General features: G+C 38.4%; 2 protein-coding genes across 3 annotated transcripts; one reads left to right on the forward strand and one right to left on the reverse strand.

Moving 5' to 3' along the window:
- Positions 1-2,548: 2,548 nt before the first annotated feature.
- LOC122877010 lies at positions 2,549-14,331 on the forward strand. 2 transcript variants are annotated; one of them, XM_044198075.1, is made up of 5 exons: positions 2,549-2,725; positions 7,241-7,453; positions 8,008-8,250; positions 10,314-10,455; positions 10,596-14,331. In XM_044198075.1, exons 1-5 carry the CDS (start codon positions 2,716-2,718, stop codon positions 10,699-10,701), a joined length of 714 nt encoding a protein of 237 aa, XP_044054010.1. In that variant the 5' UTR covers positions 2,549-2,715; the 3' UTR covers positions 10,702-14,331. The 2 variants fall into 2 exon arrangements, with proteins under 2 accessions (XP_044054010.1, XP_044054009.1); XM_044198074.1 differs by having other exon boundaries at positions 2,551-2,725; positions 12,030-14,331.
- LOC122877011 lies at positions 13,741-19,580 on the reverse strand. The gene is made up of 4 exons (XM_044198076.1): positions 17,820-19,580; positions 16,180-16,280; positions 15,860-16,078; positions 13,741-14,080 (listed from the first exon to the last, which is right to left on the reverse strand). Exons 1-4 carry the CDS (start codon positions 18,146-18,148, stop codon positions 13,944-13,946), a joined length of 786 nt encoding a protein of 261 aa, XP_044054011.1. The 5' UTR covers positions 18,149-19,580; the 3' UTR covers positions 13,741-13,943.
- Positions 19,581-19,587: the final 7 nt, after the last annotated feature.

The following is a 19,587-nucleotide window of genomic DNA, read 5'->3' on the forward strand; positions in this document are numbered from 1 at the left end:
ACTGAGGAAAGGACAGGGATCACCAAAAATATTAAGATTCATCCCCTGACCATGACTAACCACCAGCAATAGTGGCAGTTGTTGCGATATCTTGCTCGGGACTGAAATAAGAAAAAGACAAAAACAGGCTAACGGTCTTAAAGTGACGATCACTTTAAGAACCTTATGTCACTAGTGGAGCGAAAATGGAATAACAGAAGGCAGCTCCCACAATAGATGCACATGTGCCTAATTTGACAGACTCTGCTCAGTCAATTGTCCCTGAATTAACAGAGGTCAAAAAGTAAACCCAGCTCATGGACAACAGTGGCTGTACTGTCAGCTCAGCTTCTGTGTTCTGCACCAGATCTCACCTGGATATCATCAAAAAGCAAGCCCCATGCTGCTGATGTAAATGAAAACAGACTTCAGCCTATGAAAGCCACAAACCCTCCGCTGCTGGATTCAGTCCCAAGTGCAGGTGAAAGAGAATACAGACGCAGTGCAGACTGTATGAATTCCTTCTGCACCTGTCCTCCTTTTAAGTTAAATCAGTATGACGTGGTGATAAAAGCATCACAGAGGAGCCCCAAATCCACCGAGTAATGTTAAGCTGACTCCTCACGCATGACCTTTGGTTTTGATCGCTCAACCTTTCAAATTATTTCCCAAGGCTGGGTTCATGAGGCAATGTCTTGTTACTGTCCACAATAAAATAGAGTATACATGGATCAGTGGATATACAAACTCCAATCCCTGTAGAGGCTTTGCACTTGCTTCACACATGTCCTTGCAACAGCTGGAGCCACTGTGGAGTCTGGTGGTCAACATTTGTAATATTAGATATTTATTTGGAAACAACATTTTCAAACTAACCTATGTTACAGACAAACTTTAAATTTAAAATTTAAAAATAATAAAATATCCTCCACTGTAGTTATCACTGTGCTCTATTTCTGCGTGGTGCAGGTCATGCATATTTGGGACACGAGGGATGAGTAATCATTTCAGTAAAGCAGTAATCATTTCTCACATATTTAAAAATTGATTTCACAGTTTTGGGCCTTTGGCAATAAATTATTTTACATCATGATTTACTCTTTTTCATAATAAAAAAATCAACTAATTTTCACATTCATATTTTGACTAATCGGATTAAAACCAGAGGAAAATAGGATCCAAGGTGGGTTCCAGCTTGCCTTAAATAGATATTTTTTTATAATCTTTAATTATGGCATTTACTCAAACATGACCATTTATAAAACTACAGAAGCTACTGTATTATAAAGAAGAGCCTGCGTAAAAATACAGTGTAACACTTGTTGAATATAATTCTTTTATATTGTAAGCCATAACCACACTCTCCATGCATTACAGTTACAGAAAGAACCATAATGTTTATCTATACCTTGTCTGCTCTCATGAAAAATGTATATACATGAGTGCTTTGTATAGTAGTATGATCATGCTTGTGATGCCTCATGACTATTAAAAAAAGTGCCCTTAAACATTATAGAACATTATGAAATTATAACTTTTATGAAGCATAATGCATGTGTTATGATGCATCATTGTACTATATTTACAGTATAGACTAGACTGACGTTTATTTACACATTTTTCTTTAGTCCCGACATACACAGTATTTCACAACACTCTGAGTTGTAGCTTGAGAAGTGTCAGCTCAGTTAAAGCGACACTCCATTGATTTTCTATGCTGATGTTAATTTACTACTCATGGGGAGCCTAATGAGGAGGTGCTATGTAATTTTATTATGGGAATTTTAGGATCCAGTGCTTTTGGAGCTTTGCCCATACTAGCGAATAAAAAGGATATATTGGCCTCTGCTGCCCAGATTTTGACCGTTCTTAATGTTTACCACAAATCACCCATTTTATAGAAATTAAATTCTAAATTGCTGTAGTACTCCTTTAAAGTCCCTGAAAACTTAATTTCTCAATTAGCTTCTTACTATTATTTATAGGTTCCTACATGAACACACACTTTTCTTCTTTGGTGTTTATATCAGATATGAACACATGAAGAAAAAGAAAATGAGTATATCCAGACTTCATTGTGCAATGCCTGGCTTGCTTGAGTAACTGCATCCTTCTCCTTATTACCCATAAAACCTTCATTTGAGGAGAGTTTACTGCAGTTGGTTTGGATTTCATTCTCACTCTTTAACAACCTGCACCACAGCTCTCTTGGCAGAGGACTGACAGGCATTTCAATGCATTTATTTGCTGCTGCCATGTTCCAACAGCACTGTTCCCACCAAATGACCCAAGGAAAAGGAAGCTACACACCAAATAAACCACTCATGCTGGGTGTGAACACACACTGACTACCTCCATCAGTTTTATTTTAGCCCACTGTTGAGCTGGAACTGTGGATCTTCAACATGGAAACCAGAGAGCAGTTACATCCTGTGAAAGCCTTGTTAAAATATCAACCATAATCCCACTGTGTCACACAAACCAAGGCTTGTAACTATGACAGTAGATAACTATGACACCTTACCCCCCCAACCCCCCTACCAACCACAAACAAACCCAGAGAGTGAGCTCACAGTCCCTTAGCAACAGCTGAGTGGATCTACAGTAACAGCCCTGCTGGTAAAATCAGCGTTTGGGTGTGGATCCATATTCAGAGGAACATTACAAAACAGGATTTCATTCAACTCTGCGTATATGATTCCACATGGAGCCCTGCTTAAAGACTTGAATGTCTGAATGAGAGCAGGTAAGAGCAGTCACAGAACTTTAAGCATTGTGGGGGAGTTGCTGAAAGGCATTGTAATGAATTGTAACCGTAACCACACATATGCTTTCTGTTAAAATGCTGTTAATAACAGCATGATGATAACCCTGCTTGTCCAAGTCACTGAAACAAAACGGCCAAATCCGTTTCAGAGGTGTGTGCCTTCTGTTTTTCTTTAAAATGTCAGGTTGTTAAAATGGGGTTGTAAAATGTTCTATGCTGTGTGAACTATACACAGAGTTATTCCCCGAACAGTCTAATACTTTAACTGTTTGTCAGGGATACACAAGTAAGTCAGTCTGTAGGCTTCATTCTCATTGTTTGCATTTGACAAGATTTTTGCAGGGAGTTTGGTGACAATGCCCACTGCAGGGCAGGAAAAAAGTTTGTTCAAAAAGTTGCTTAGTTTATCTAAAACTGGAGAACTAATTATTGATTAAAACACTACATACAGCATTATACATGATGAAAGTGTTAAAAACTGTCAGCTCTAGGTACTAGTATAAAAATATCAACTTTATTGATTCAACGCAGGAAACCAAAGTACTTAACAACGAGCTAAAGTGGGATGTAAAAACAGAGATTATTGTCCAGCGTAGCCATCAACAAGTGCACTTTCTTCCTCAACATTTTTATGTCAGGTCAGTCAGATTCTTAGTCATTTTTGTCAATCTTTTCATTGAGCTTCTTTTGGCCTTTTCTTTTATTTGCTAGCTCCACAACCTGTCAGTGAAGGACAGAAACAGCCTGATGGAAAAATCTGTTAGATAATTGGAGTCAAACAGAGTGTGAAGCTCCTACAAATGTCTTAGAGGTTGTCCTGGACAACCTCAGCAGGCAATTGGCTGACATGGGAGTGTCGTCAGCTGATTAAGCTCACCTGGGCCCTTGGACTACATAAACTGGCCCATGTGCTTCCTCCTAGCTCTCTCTTCCTACAGCTTATATCTACTCTGCAGCACTTTCTTTTGGTTTGCACCTTCAACACCGCTACAGTACATTAATCATACATCCATGCACTGCTTTCATTGCTGATATGGCTGATCTACACATTCCTTTGTTTGATTTGTGTTAACCTTAGTTTTAATAAATGACTTTTGTTTAGAGTAAATCTCTTGCGTGGACACCCTCCTTGTCACATGAACCAGTTTGTGACAAATGGGGGCTTGTACCCCTAGACGGACTCCCTCCTTTTCCCCTTCCCTGAGCCAGTTTGTGACATACACACAACCAGGGTCGTTTTTGTCAGCAACAAATCATAAAGAAATCCATGAGCGTACTGAATCTGTGTATGAGTATATCTTAGCAAGCAAGGACATCACTATGCTTTACCTGCCTTTCCAAGTCCTTTATCCCGTATGCTATCTATATATTCAATTCTTCATAGCCCATGCTAGCTGCATGACTCTAGGGATGGCAATGTCGGTCAGGTCCACCACTGGTCCACCACTTCGGTCCAGACTGAAATATCTCTACTGCTGGATAGATTGCCATGAAATTTTGTACATACATTTATGGTCCCCAGAGGATGAACCCTACTGACTTTGGGGACCCTCTTTTCCTCAGGCACCACCAGCAAGTTGACATTTTTCCCTTTTGGTGAAAAACCTTGACAATAATTGAATGACTTGCCAAGAAATTTGGTAAAGATATCCATGGTGCCCTGAGGATGAATATTAATGTCTTTCGTGATCCCCTGACTTTTCCTCTAGCACAGTAGTACAGCCTCAGCTGTATTGTAGCAAACAATACAGCTGAGGATCTTATAGAGAGGGTTTTACAGAACACACATATTGCATAACTTTTGTTTCAAAATGTGAGAAATGGTATGAAAATGTTAAAAATTACCACTTCAAGCAATAATCAAACCAGACATAAATTTGGTGTTCTCATGGTATGCACACAAGACAACACACAGTCTGCTACATATTGCAAATGTCCTGCAGTCTGTACATCCAGTCCACAGCCAGGCCTCATTTACTCCTAGTAACCTCCTCAATCAAAATTGTTTTCACTGCCCTCAGAATTATGTGGTGGGACATTCATTTACAGTCAGTTTTTCTTTCTTTTAAAACAACCATCAACGTCTTATAGGGAAACTAAGATAATCAGTCCCTACAGCTGCACTATTTGGTGTGTAAACTCAATGTCAAGCTCAGAATGACCTTCCCTCAGCCACATATACTGTAAACTGCATTTACCATAAAGCTGCGGTAGTCCTGAGAGCCAGAGTGCAAAAATACAACCACCTCGGTGTTACTATAAAATGAAAAACAAAATCACTTGTGCCAAATTAAAATTTTTATATGAGGTGTTTATGTTTATCACTCAATTTGAAAACAGTATACAAACCTAGGGATTTTCTAGACGACTATGCTGAAATTTGTAATTATTTAAAGTATTTTTGGAGCATTTTTGTGCCTTTATTAGAGATTCTGATAGAGAGATGACAGGGAGACAGATGAGGAATGAGATGCAACAAAGGTCCCCAGACAGACTCGAACTGGGGACATTAGTTCATGGTCAAATGCCAACCATGAACCATGGCACAAGGGTGCCAAGAAATTTGAAATTATGAGTGGGGAATTTGTGGAGAAAAAAAAGATAAAAACAATCTGCAATACTGATTATCAACACTTCTTAGTATTGACACACACACTATTGATAGGGCTCACTGAGTGGTTTGAGAATGATGAGAATCATAAAATAATAATAATAATAATAATAAATTGACATCATTAATAGTTAATTAAACTGTAGTTAATAGATATTTCACTGTTAACAAACAATGAAATGATAATATTTACTATTCATTAGTAATGCTATAATTTGTTATTTTTATCATTAGTTTGTGTAATATAAAACAGAATAAGAATAAATACAATAAAATATTAAAATATTATTGGACATGCACAGCAAGGAATTAATTAAGTAGACGTGCATTTAAAAAACAAAAGCGCATTTTTAAAAGAAATTTAAAAGAGGACAAAGATGTGGCGACAGGGCCCTGATAGCCAAGGCCCTGCCACCCCTAGTTTTTAATCTAGATCTTGGAATCTCTAAAATGATCTCAGGCTACACTTAAGCTCATATGGGATTAAACATACATTGATATATTCAGGGGCCAGTCCCATAAAAGTGATAATTAAAATCTTAAAGTCGATCCTAAAACGCACAGGTAGCCAGTGTAGTGAGGTGAACTGGGAAATTATTCAACAGCCAGATTTGAACTTCAGTTAGGCATGCCTTGAGAGTGATTAATTTGTTGTTACTGGTGGGGTCGAAAGAGAAATAAAGCTGTGTGTCATCAGCGTAAAAATGGAAACTAATATTGTGTCTGCGGATTATGTGTCCTAGTGGTAACATGTAAATGGAGAAAAGAAGAGGACCAAGGACTGACCCCTGAGATACTCTGAAAAAAAAACTTTCTGTGGAAGATCTGCAATCACAAATAGTAACACTAAAAGTCAAATTTCAGAGATACGAGTAAAACGCTTGTAAGATGCTCAATTAAAATTGAATGATCTACGGTATCAAAGCAGCGGTGAGTGGCCAGAGTCAGCTGCTAAAATACGATAAATGAGAACTTTGAGGAGTGCAGTCTCTGTGCTATGGCCCACTCGAAAGCCTGACTGAAATTTATCAAAGAGACCATTTCTGGTGCAACTGTTTTTTCTAGAGCCATGGCCAGGAATGGAAGTTTGGAGATGGGACGAAAGTTGACGAAAAAGTTGAAAATGTGAATCATATGCTAAAGCCTTCACAGTTACCAACCCATACCAAACAACCCAATTAAACACTTGATTTTGGAGCAACATGTAAGACAGTACCCCCACCTCAAAGTCATCAATAAAACAATAAATTATCGACATATCGACGAATATCTTTTTCAAATATGCTGTTCATCCCACCAGTAGAGTTACAAAGACTTGGAGACTTTATGACAGCTAGCACTAAAGCTGTTCTGGAGGCTTGTGGTAAAACAACACCTTATTAAGACACTATTTTGGTTTTTCCTTTCATCCTTTGTCACTCAACTGTATGTACTCTACAGATTGCAGATTTGCCAGGAAGAGCTTCTTGTATGCAGAGTAAGGAATATTCAGGCGGGCCATGTGGTTGACACATTACGTGGACATATTGAATCAAACGTAAACTCTGGTTTCGTTAATTGGATGCAAACAACAGAGCCAGATTTCTGTTAGGAATGTTTCAGCTCCATGACAATAAATTGAATGCAGATTCTGAACAGATACTTTATATATAAAGTATTTTATATTATGTAGTTCATCCCATATTCCAAAATCCAAGAACACAGGGAACACCCATTTATAAAATGTCTTCATCTGAAGTTTAGAAATCCATACCAAAGCCTATAACACTAATGTATTGCCTTTCAACAATACGCACAAACTCATTAAATGTACTGTATGTATTGTGAGTCACACAGTAATGCTTATATACTATACACTGACTGTGCACCATCTGTCTTTGCAGAAAAACATGTTGGATGTGTGATGAATGAGAGGTGGAAGCGTCAAGCAGGGTGTGGTGCAGATGAAAGCATGTATGTCCACAGCAAGCAGAGGAGGAACTTTCAGTCTAAACCCTTTCACGAGAGCACAGCGCTCACTTTGCTTCCACCAAGACCACGGTCCTATGGAGACACAGGGCTTTCCTCCAGACGCTCTGAGCTCCCGGGCCTGCAAGGTGACTAGAGTACAATCTGTCTGTCACTGTACCCACAAATTACATGACATGGTATACAATTATGTTATGCCATGTCATGTTGGCATTTTATGCCATGTCAAGTCTTGTTGTCATTTTATTCCTTGTCATTTCAAGCCATGCCATTTAATTTTGCGTCGTGTCATGTCATTTTGCGTTGTTTCATTTCATTTTATGTTTTATTGTGTCCTGTTATTTCTAGTTGTTATTTTGAGTCATGTCATTTCAAGCCATCATTTCATTTCGTGTTGTGTAATTTTGAGTTCTGCCATTTTAGTTTGTGTCATTTAATTTTGTGTTGTGTCATGTCATTTAATCTCATGTAGTGTAATTTCATTTCATGTCATGTCCTGTGATTTTGTGTAATTTACCATCATATCCAGTAATATCTTGTCATTTCATGTCATGTTATTTCATCTTCACATGTTAATTTTGTCAGTATTACCACTGCTGGTTTTAGAGGTAAATATATCTTAATATATACAAAACAATCCACGTGATAAAGTGTAATCGTCATATCATTATTCCTTTCATAGTACAGGGATTCTGCTGTCCCCTCCAGCAGAGGCCTAGCAGTGGGAGGGTGACACACAGGGTGACACCACAGAGCAGAGGGGGGGTAGATGGGAGCCTGACACTGCTAAGCAGTCTCAAGGGAAGGCTGGAGAGCAGAGCAAAATCAACCTCAAGGTCCAGGACTGGGAGCAGACCTGAGATGATCCCAGAAGGTGGAGCTCCCATTGTGTGCCATCACAGACATCCAGTCAGTGAAACAGCAGGTGAATTAATCACATATGTTCATATCCATGTATCCTCTATGCTGACTGATGAATCAGTTTCACTATACAGCATGGGCACTATAAATTTGTTCATTACTTTGTTCATCATTTGTTCCATATGTTCAAAATTCAAAAACATTAAAATTCTGAGGCTCCCAATTTTGGGAGGTTGAATGTGCTAGTTGTCAGTTTTCATGTTCAATTTCCTTCTAATAATCATTTCATCATTATACTGGACCATTCATATTTTACATCCCTACTCATTAACATGGAAACTGCACTGCTAATCAAACCAAGTAAGACCTTTATTATCACTGTATAAATAGATAACTGAGGACTTACCCAATGTCGCATCTGAAGCACATCACTGATAGCTTTCACTGAAGATACCAGGACAATATTTGGTCTTGTCAGACCCTGTCCACACTACGCCAGCTAAATCTGAAAACTCATATTTTTCTCTCCATTTTGGACTTCCATCCACACTTTTCACATCCAAAAACTTTGCTTTTTGAAAATGTCAGCCTCCCAACTTCATCCATCCCTTAACCTACATTTTGTCAGATGACTTCATAATCACAAAATAGTGATTCAATGTCTCAGTGCAGCAAAAGAGTTGCTGTAAATGTTTTCACCAGATTAAACCAGCTTCAGGATGAAGTTTCATTGATGTAGCCATGTTGTTGAGATGTATTCAGAATTTTATTAATGGTTCAGTATGCTTAAAACAAACTAGGTTGTACAACATGTCGTCAGACCATGTCAAAAGTGTTTATACCTGTCCCCAATGGCCCCAAGTAAGACGAAAAGCTTACCACCATAACCTTCCCCTGCTGCATCACATTGCCTTTCGCACCTCCAAACTCTTGGCCAATCTATGTGTAAAGTAGGCGGAATTGTCGGATTGTCTATTTTGGAAAGTAAGGACGTCAGTATGCTGCAAACAAAGTGCTTGCTGGATCGTCAAACAGTGTCCTCTCCCCCCTGTACTTTGACAATGTTGGAATTGGGAGTGATGCATTTTATTATCTTTTGATTACGATGGAACTTTCTGAAACTGACGATCCAACACTGTTAATCAAAATAATTGTGTAATCAGTGCTTGAGGACCTGCTGTAGTTTTTAGCAATAAGTGTTACTTTTTAACCAAAGTAATCAGTTGTTGATATGTTGCTCTGATTTTGCACCCTGTGTCCGTCCACAGGAGTCCACTCTTGTCAGGGTGTAAAACCAGCTTCATTTAGACATCATGTGAAGCTAAAATTCTCAAGTGAAACCCTGGATAACAAAATGAATCCTTGCTTACTTGAAGAATCTGATCTAAATATCTGATTAGAGTCAGTTTATATTAAGGTCTCTCACAGACAAGCAGTGTACTACTGATACATGTTACAGTTACAATCAATCAAACCAAAACCAGATCTGATTTTTGATCAAAAAGACAATATCATCTCTATTTTCTAATTCTATCTGGTATTAATATGGACTCTTACTTTCCATAATGGGGACTAAAGCTGCTGTTTACTCACACTGCTAACCACTTGAAAAGCCTTTTTGATCAACACACACACACACACACACACACACACACACACACACACACACACACACACACACACACACACACACACACACACACACACGAACACACACACACACAGCTTCCATCTGCCTGCAAATCTCCATAATCATTTCCAGACAACATGCATGTATGAGTTCTTCTTCTGGCTTTGGGCAGGAACAGCTGTGCTTATTTCTGGTGACTCAAACAAATAATCCAATTTAATTGCCAATTAACATTAAAGTTTCTCTGTTTTACATTCTTGGTGTATTATTTGGACTGAAGGCAGTGTATGTTTTTGCTGCAGTTTGGGTAATTGCCTTTTGGATATCCTCTAGTGATAAGCAGACACAGTTGTTCAAGTTATGCTCGATTTATCATCCAGTTGTAGTGTTTGGGTTATTGGCAAGCTGTAAATGACATCTGCAGCATAAATGACTGACTGAATTCAAAGCTGCATTTCTGACCATGACTCACTCTGTGAAACACATTCTCCTCCCAGAGACTCCCACAACCCCCTGCGACAATGAGAGGCAGGCTTGTCATGGACAACCCGGCGCCGCAAAGGTTTCAGAACTCCATCTGTATCTGCCTTCATCACTCTGTGATGATGAGGAGCAGGATGCAGAGACAGAGGAGATGAGGTATGAGTTCTTAGTGGTGGTGTGTGGGGCATGGAGGCCGATGCGAGTCATAGGAGAGCAGCCATCTGCATCATTTTCATGAACTGTTCCTTGGATAATATCTTTCACGTCACATCTGTGGTTTTCACCTTCCATTCCAGAAAGTGGAACAGAACTCCAAAACAGGTCTCAGAAGTGATGTCAGTTGGAGGGTGGGGAGACAAAAAATATTTTCTCAAGCAATTAGAACAACTGCTGTGCAAGTGAAGGCATAACCACTGGGTCTAACTGGGATCTGTTATATCCATGGAATCATTCCGTGCAACAAAAAAGCCAAAGAGGATGAAGTTACAGGATGTTCTGTGAAAAAGAGTCCTGTGAAACATCAATGTACAGATCGATGGGGACACAGGGATGTTATGGAGGAGGGTAAACCCAATAAACCTTAAAGAGTTTACCACTTTGTTAAAGCTGCACTAATCAATATTTTTATATGTAAAATGGATCTGAAAACAGATCCCACAGAGGACTACTAACCCATCTCTGCAGTTCCCCTCAGCTCTACAGAGCTTTTTATGGTCTTTCAGCTCATTGTTTTGGTTTTCAGGGCCGCAACGTTACTGTTATGGTTCAGTCTCAACGTTCTCATTAACCCTGTTTTGTGCAACATCAGGCAGTTTTCAGTATTCAGTTTTCAGTAAAAAAGCTCTGATAAACTCACTGTACAGTACCTGCCCAGCACCAAACAGCAGACAAAGTTAGAGACTAGCTGGTGAACAAAGAGAAGCTTTTAGCAGCTAAAGAGACAGATATTTTTCTCAGGAGTTGGTGGAGACTAAAACAGAGCTAAAATGACAGTGAATATCAGACTTATATTCATGAGGTGGAGAGAAACACGACTCCAAATGACTGCTGATGTTGCTCCGTGTCTGCTGGATGTGTAAACAGGCCACTTTATAAGGTGATAATATGTTAGTGTTGTGTTTACAGCTTGCTGTGCTGCCCCTAAATGACCCAAAAAATACATTTTAGTTGACATAAATCTTCAAGCATAGATACATCGTAATAGTATCAAACACATGTAAGTTATATAAAGATTTATTAAAAGGACATTTAAATGTCACTGTTTGCAGTCAGTAAACAACTACCAAATTAGACATGAACATTATTATTATTATTACCACAAATATGGACCACACAATAAAGATATGACTATATGTACTGTCAGGACACAAGAATAAATGTCTCAGGCCCCACTAGTGGCCCTTGTTTTGAAGGTAACTTGTGTTCAAAGTGAAAAAATATTTTGAGTCACCTGTTAATCATTAACATTTGTTTTAATACTGATCAAAGATTTTCAGTATGTAAGTAAGTAATGTAATTTAGAACAAGGTAATCATACTTTTATATTTTATATCAGTACATGTCTAACTTTAAAGGAACAGTGGAACATTTTGGGAGCTCCTCTTTTTTACTGTCTTACAGAGTCAGAAGATAAAACTGTTGTCAGTTTCATTTCTGTGCTGTACAAAGATGGGTCCATGACATATCTAGCTAAGATATCACTGCCTTTTATGTTCCTGTGCTCCTTGCAGGACTTCAACAGAGGAGACTAGTGCTAAGGAATCTGAGGTCAAACCAAACAATGCAAACCTTCCAGTGTTTTCAAACCCTTCACACACCAGTCAAGACCAACCAGGACCCGGCACTCCACAGCACACCTTCTGATGACATCACACCGGAGGACTCTGAGCACAGCTGAGATATTAAGTATAGAGGACAGCAGAGCTCAGAGCAAATAACAGATGGAGCCAATTTGCCCCTAAAGATCATCCACGTGGGCAGGACAAAAAAGGGCGATGGGGAAACAGGCCTCTGCTGATAAGGTCTGCAGCTGTCCACAGATGGAGGCCCCACGCACTGGTTAAAAACATAGGCTTCATAATGAGATGCTGGAGAGTCTACCCAAAATAAAAACTGGGCCGCTTGAGAAAAAAAAAAATGTAGATATCTGTGGACAGCTGATGTGCTAGAACAAAAGAAATTACTTTTAGTGGAACAAGTGTGTTTGTTTCAAAATAAAACTCACGGGGACATCTGCAGAGACAAGATTGGGCCACACAGGAGAGCGACCAAAAAGAAAATATTGCAAAAGTATTTGACCACAAATTAGCATTAAAGATAAAGAATGTAACATACAGAGACCATGTGAACAGAAAAAAAAAAGAACGTGCAATGATCACAATCATTGCTAATTCAACAAATATGACCAAAGAAATACGATTATTTATAAAACACAATGTCGAATGTCAAGTATTTGAGCATGTATCAGGACCGTTGAGGACACTGACGTTGTGTCCTCTAAATTTGGGGTGATGTGGGAGGTTTGGCGGCCTGTGTGTAAACTCCAATTTTCAATTGCTGTAATGATCAGTATACAGCAACTTTAATTTTGAAATTTAGAGCCTAATTTTGTCAGATTTGGTGGCATATATGGTCTTATATAACCATTTTTTCTTGTGTGATTTTGTTTTTAATAGTCATGGATGCCATATTTTGAAAAAAATTAACAATGTATAATATGCTTCACCATCAACTTTTCTTTAAGGTGTTTGCTTTGTTTTCTTACATATACACATTGTTTTTATAACTATGACAATGAAAAAACACTTTTAGTCACTTTTTAAGAAATTTGTGTGGAATCAAATACAATAACTGTAAGTGTTCTAGTAATTTTTTAACCAAACTAGGCACAAAAAAAACCCAGTTGTATCCATAAAAAAAATGCCTGCAGGACTCATGACCTCAGTATTTTTAAACCCCTGGCTACTGCCCTGGTATGGATGTTCGTTCTTAACATTTGGGATCAGTAAAGAAAATCTAAGTTGAGAGGGCTCTAGTTTTTTTAGTTCTTAACTGGAGTTTTCACCCAGTTGGGATGTGAATTTATTTACCAAATTCAGGTATATCTGTTGTGCTTACAATGAATCACTTTAATGTGCTATATACATATTTATTTTTGTGTTACCGTGAAACAATGACTGGAAAAGTAAAAGATTTGAAAAAATACAAGTATTTGATCATCAGTAGTTGGTCAAAGTATTTGTGGAAAGCACGTTTTCTTATCAGAAAAATAAGTCTAATCAAAAGGTCACTTTGTAGGATTTTCACATTTTTGGTGATTATTTTGTCTTTCAAAGGCCTTTTTTTTTGCATAATGTGTAACAAATACCTTAAATATTTAAAACATGTATTAAATATATGGACACAAAACAGTAATTTTTATGCAAAACAACCAAACCAAAAGACATTTATAATTTAATGATTTAGTTCATACAGTGCTGTGTAAATGTTTACAGAATGCAAGCCTATCACTTTCAGCTAAAAGCATTGTAAAACAAAACCATGCTGACTCTGGGCCCTCCATGGGACATGACACCTTCAGGTTAAAAACACTTGACACATTGAGACTTCTTGCAGTGTTCCAGAGGTGTGCAGCTGCTTATCATTCAGTGTGTCATGTCTGTATAGTGTCTTCTTGCTGGTCTTCTCTCAGTACAGAGGTAGCAGATCATACACCACACACTGTGCTCTGGAGAGATCTGGACTCCACTGCTGCTCCGAAAAGGCCTCAGACCACAGGAGCCTGTCGGCCGAATGGAGAGGAGATGAAAGTCACGTAGAAATGGAAACAGACTAAAACTTTGTGTGTTTAGCTCACTCTAGCTGTCATTCCTGGAAGTTCATTTCCATCAGGATGAATGAAATGGTAGGAATGCAAAAAACAAAATACAGCATCTCGTAATTTTGATTTAGAATGTCAAAATTGTATCTTAGTATCTCTTGTTTTTCTTACAAATGTCTATACAAATAAATTAAAGAAATCCAGCAAAATGAGGAATTAAGATGATTGAGTCTTTCCATAGCTGGAGTGCCATCTGTGCATGCTTTTTTGACAGTGGTTGGGCTGGTCCATGGCTCTGTCTGTCTGTGCAACACTTTGGTACATGGCAAGGTGTGTCAAAATGTCTTGGCCAAATTTCCACAAAATCTGCTTTGGGTGTTTGTGATGGAAGAAGTATTTAAGTAAAAGTAGCCATACTACATTTAAAAAAATACACCATTACAAGCAAGAGTCCTGCATTGAAAATGCTAAATTTATTAAGTATTAATAAGTATTAAAAGTAAAAAGTACTTATTATGAATCCGAATGGCGCCCGTCAGTGTTATATTATTATACATTACAATACTGAATTACTAATACTGATGCATTAATGCGTAGCAGAATTTTAATATTGCAACTGATTAAGATTAAGCTTATTTGAACTATTTTACATACTTTTGGGAAGTTAAATTGAACACAATGTATCATATTTTATAAATTTATGATGACATGGTATGTAAAATCTTAATCTGTACGTTAACTGGTAACTAGCTGTCAAATTAATGTAGTTTAGTTAAAGTATTAAGTATCATAAAATGGAAATACCCAAGTAAGGGACAAATATTTCAAAATTACTCCACCATCTTTTGATCCCATGATCTTTCCTCTCATGCCACAATGAGATCCATTAAATTTGCATTTGAATATACTGTATCATCAAAATCTACTGGGGCTTGCACAGCAAGTTTAATGGCAACCTGCTGAGCACAAATTATTTTAATCTTAATCATCCCGTAGCCATTCCTCTAACCTACTCTAAAACCTAAACCTAATCACTTCCCCATTCATGCTCCCAGAGGAAGAAGCCTTTAATTTGGTGATTGCATATTCTGTTCTGTAACATCATCCTGAAGACTGGTGTTTTCATTCTTCCTAAGCCTGTATTCATGTAATTTGCCTAGTTTCTTTTTGTGAAGCACTTTGTGATGTTCTGCTCTTGAAATGTGCTATATAAATAAAGTTACCTACTCACATTTTTGGCCCCACTGCTGGGTGAGACTCTAAAAACAGTAAAACCTTTAGTATAGTCCATGCCGCACTATGGTGCTGTGTAATAAACATTAGAATCTTTAGACTGTAGGTGCCCGAAACCAGTGGTGGAAGAAGTATTCACATCCTTTACTTAAGTAAAAGTAGCAATACTGTGAAAATACTCCACTACAAGTAAAAGTCCTGCATTCAAAACCTTACTTAAGTAAAAGTATGTCATTATCAGCAAAATGTACGTAAAGTATCAAAAGTGAAAGTGCTCATTGTGCAGTGAAATGGTCCCTGTCAGTGTTTTACTATTATATCTGATGTTTCTGGATTAATATTACTGCTGTACAAGTACCTTGAATTTGTACTTAAGTACAGTATTTGAGTAAATGTACTTAGTTACATTCCACCACTGCCCGGAACAGGGATTTTGGTCTTGCTCCCTTCATTTTTACACTTTACCTTATTGCCATTGTTTAGGTTAAATATAATACAAAGCATTACCAAGGATGAAGTATGCAGCAGCACTGAGGATGAGGATGATGAGAAAGATGGTGCCTAGACCCAGATCTCCTATGGCACAGGAATTTGGACAAGCACAGGGGCTCTCCACCCAGATTTGCAGGAGCTCCTCAGTGCTGAGGCTCTGGTCCTGGATGAGAGAAGTGGACTGATTTGGATTACAGTGGTAATGCACTACTGTCAGCGGCTGCTCGTCATAAGCTGGGACAGGAGAAGAAGAAGATTGGCTGTCAGGTCATCACACTACTGTGACAAAATGAGCAGTGACATGAATTATATTTGATGTTTGTGTTGTAGCTCACAAAAATATGAGACAGACAGCATCTTCAGGGTGTCGTTGTAGTGGAATTCATTCCCTTCATGTCTTCCATAGCTGATAAAGCGGCTGTTGAGCCCGTGATATCTATTCACATGGCAAAATATCACAAAAAAAAGAACAAGGGATTCTTTGAATGTTTGAGTCACCTGCCAGATGAGTAAAGGAGACTGATCTAAACATTTTTCTAAAGATACAATCTTTACTAATAAACAAACTCAAATATGTGTTGATGAAAGCATGGTTATTAAAGGCCCAATGCTGAATTCAGTCCAAAAAACAAGCAGTTGCCATACTCCCAAACATGTATATAAGGGCCAGGGGCCAGACTTTTTTAGGGCCCTAAACAGAATTTCAGCCCTTCTCTCCCCGACCCCAACGTCCCACAGAGAAGACACACAGTGTACAAACAAATTTTCCAAATAATTCATGAACTGTTTTTTGCACTACAGTAAGGGATGAAAATAAGCTGTTAATACAACAGTATATGAACAGCATGGCTTCTTTATTACGGAAAGTGTTAAATACTTAAAATATGACAAAAGCACATAAGTCTTCACAATTTCAGTTGGTGTGTTTGGGCGCCCCCTGGTGGCTATCGCCCCTAAAGCCTAGCAGTTTTAAATAAGAGTGAAATAAAGACATTTCAATTAAATTTAACAAAATGTGTTAACATCACATTTAATAAATTGTTCAGTAAGCCTTTATTCACCTTACTTCCAGAATTGTGGTGCCATGTAGTGAGAATTGTGGGGGTTTGAACAAACTATAATGATGAGTGCAGCAACGAGGGTTTGTGACCACAAGGCTGAAGTAGCACTTCTTTTAGTGTAAAGTATTTGAGCAAAGCATTTTGTTTGCCTTGTTCTGATCCTAAATCAGTGTACAAGTACATGTACTCAAATACTGTAGTTAAGTACAATTCTGGGGTACTTTTTCCATTTTATGCTACTTTATTTTTTATTCCACTACTTTTATTTGACAACTCTAGTTACTTTTCAGATTAAGATTTAAATATATATGATAAGCTTATCAAATATAATGCATTGTTTAAGATTAAACCAGTTGTTCTTTAAGTACATTGAGCTGATAGCACTTCTGTACAGGACTTTTACATGAAATGCCACAGACAGGGTAGGGAAGTCATAAAGTATAGAGAGACAGACTAACACATTGTTGGTTTTGGTCTTTTCATGGAATTTGCTGACAAAAACAAAAATATAGAATATTGCCAGCCTTATCCTTTAACTAGCAAGCTAGTTTATTAAAAATGTTCAGTAGGTGTCAAAACTGCATTACATTTGGTGAGTGTCAAGATTTAGCTGTAACATTTCAGATGTCCCACCTGTTCAAAGCATTGTGCAGTAAATAGTAGTGGAATAACCTTTTCTTATGGCAAAGCATAGTGAGAAGTGGAAGGGTCAAAGTCACAATGCCAACACAGTTACACAGAGAGGGACATGAAAAAGTACAAATGGAGCTGGAAGGTGTGGCTCTGTGCAGCTCTATGCAAATGTTCTGGAAAAAGTACAACAAAGTCTTGCTTCAGTGAAGAGGCTGGGAAAAGTCAGTGTAACTACATGGTCACATATTGTGAATCTCAGCACTGAGTCCTGTCTACTCTACCTGACAATGAGGCACGCAGCAACATTGGTACAGTCAGCTCCTGTCAGGTCCTCTGGCTGTGAGAAGGGCTGGCAGGGGCTGAAGGACAGGAGGATCTCTGCACTGGCTGGCATGTTCTCTGCTGACACAGGTTTCAAACGCCCCAGGAAACCATCTGCATCTCCCATAGCTTTCAGGTTTATCACCCCGCTCCCATCCTTCATGATGCATTTGCAGCTGTTGACTTTGAAGCAGCCTGACTTCTTAGCGGCGTTCGGATGAGGGGAGAAAGACAAGGAAAACATGCTAAAACAAACTGAGATCGCGAGGAAGACGGTTTGAAGGCTCATGGTGACAGTGTGCACCAGTGCAGAGGATAGTGACAACTTGTGCTGTTAGGTAATTAAAGAGCAGCTGACAGCATGGTGATGGTAGGAAAGTAATTAGAATAAAGGTGATTTCCATTCCGGACATTCCTGAGGGCCTCAGATCAGTGTCTTTCCAAACGCAGCAAAACGCAGAAGTGCAACCCCAGTAACTTGCATTACAGAAGGTAGGTCTGTGGATTAAATGGAAAAACATATTGCACTTGCACAATTCCATTCACTTCATTGTACTGGGATAGAGGCAGAGATCTTAAAACCTGGACAGATAAAACCAAAACTATCTCCATGACTAGGTGCCACTAGGGGGAAGTGGGGAAAAAATGATCTGCGTGAACTGATCCTTTAAGTTATTGTGAAAACTCTCTTCAATGCAAACCATCTAATTTTATGTAATAATACCTAAATATTTGACCTGGTTCTAGAAATGACAAACAGTATTACAATCCAGAAACAATAGATGTTGGCAAGTTTTGATACTTCTTGCATAGCCATGTGTTTGAAACTACATCCTTGACACTCATTGTGTTATCCACTTAAAGCTAAGATAGTCATAAAAGGTGTGAGGCTCCATCATGACAGGCCCACATCCAAACAGGACATGGAAAACTGGTTTCCACCCAGGGAAACTTTCACTAGCTTATCTCCAGTAAAAATCTTATGTTACTTCATAATACATAGAATAAATATAGCAGAATATAGGAGGAGGCCAGATGCTTGTTCTCTGAATTCAGAATCTACAATGAGTAATGGCTTTAATGTTTGGAGTGAATAACGTGGAAGTGGGCTGGTTAAACAGACTCCTTTAGTTTGTTGAGTAGATTAAGTTACCACAATGGTTATGAAAAGTGACAAATATCACTGTAGTTTATGTAAGAGCTACAGATAGTTTTCCCCCGAATTCTACACTAACCAAGACAAACACTAGCTTAAAAAAGGTATAAATCACATGCTGTCATTGCTTCACGAGCCTTCCACTCTATACAGAAAATGTACAATCCAAACACCACATCTGCTTCTTTACTGCTACTCCTCCCTGGTTTCATATAAAATCAGGAAAAACTTCATTAACACGAAAGCGGCTAAATATTTCAACCAGACCGAACCAGTAGCGATTTACAAACCAGTCTGAAATTTGTCCCGCTGGGCAAATCTAGAGCCCAACGCCACAATCACTGTGGAAGTCACCATTGAACATTTCTTGTTCAAAGATGTCAAAACAAATAAGTCTTATTGACCCCTTCATGATGTTGGGGGTTGCCTTTCAGGCACCTGTGCCCAAGGGGCCATTGTCTACATTTCACACATCAAACTATTTATCTGGAGAAACCGTAATGTAAATGAGAACACATCGTTACTGATATTTGCTTCAATGGAAACGAATTACAGTCTCAAGTGTGACTAAA

Source organism: Siniperca chuatsi, linkage group LG5 (assembly GCF_020085105.1).
Source record: "Siniperca chuatsi isolate FFG_IHB_CAS linkage group LG5, ASM2008510v1, whole genome shotgun sequence".
NCBI classification, from domain to species: domain Eukaryota; kingdom Metazoa; phylum Chordata; class Actinopteri; order Centrarchiformes; family Sinipercidae; genus Siniperca; species Siniperca chuatsi.

Excerpts from the sequence above, each read along its gene's own strand:
- LOC122877011 (XM_044198076.1), bottom strand. The coding sequence starts at position 18,148 with ATGAGCCTTCAAACCGTCTTCCTCGCGATCTCAGTTTGTTTTAGCATG. Across the intron at positions 16,079-16,179 it reads GCTGTCTGTCTCATATTTTT|CTTATGACGAGCAGCCGCTG; the intron begins GTGAGCTACAAC and ends CTCCTGTCCCAG. Across the intron at positions 14,081-15,859 it reads TGCTGCATACTTCATCCTTG|GCTCCTGTGGTCTGAGGCCT; the intron begins GTAATGCTTTGT and ends TTCGGCCGACAG.
- LOC122877010 (XM_044198074.1), top strand. Across the intron at positions 8,251-10,313 it reads TCCAGTCAGTGAAACAGCAG|AGACTCCCACAACCCCCTGC; the intron begins GTGAATTAATCA and ends TTCTCCTCCCAG. Across the intron at positions 10,456-12,029 it reads GCAGAGACAGAGGAGATGAG|GACTTCAACAGAGGAGACTA; the intron begins GTATGAGTTCTT and ends TGCTCCTTGCAG.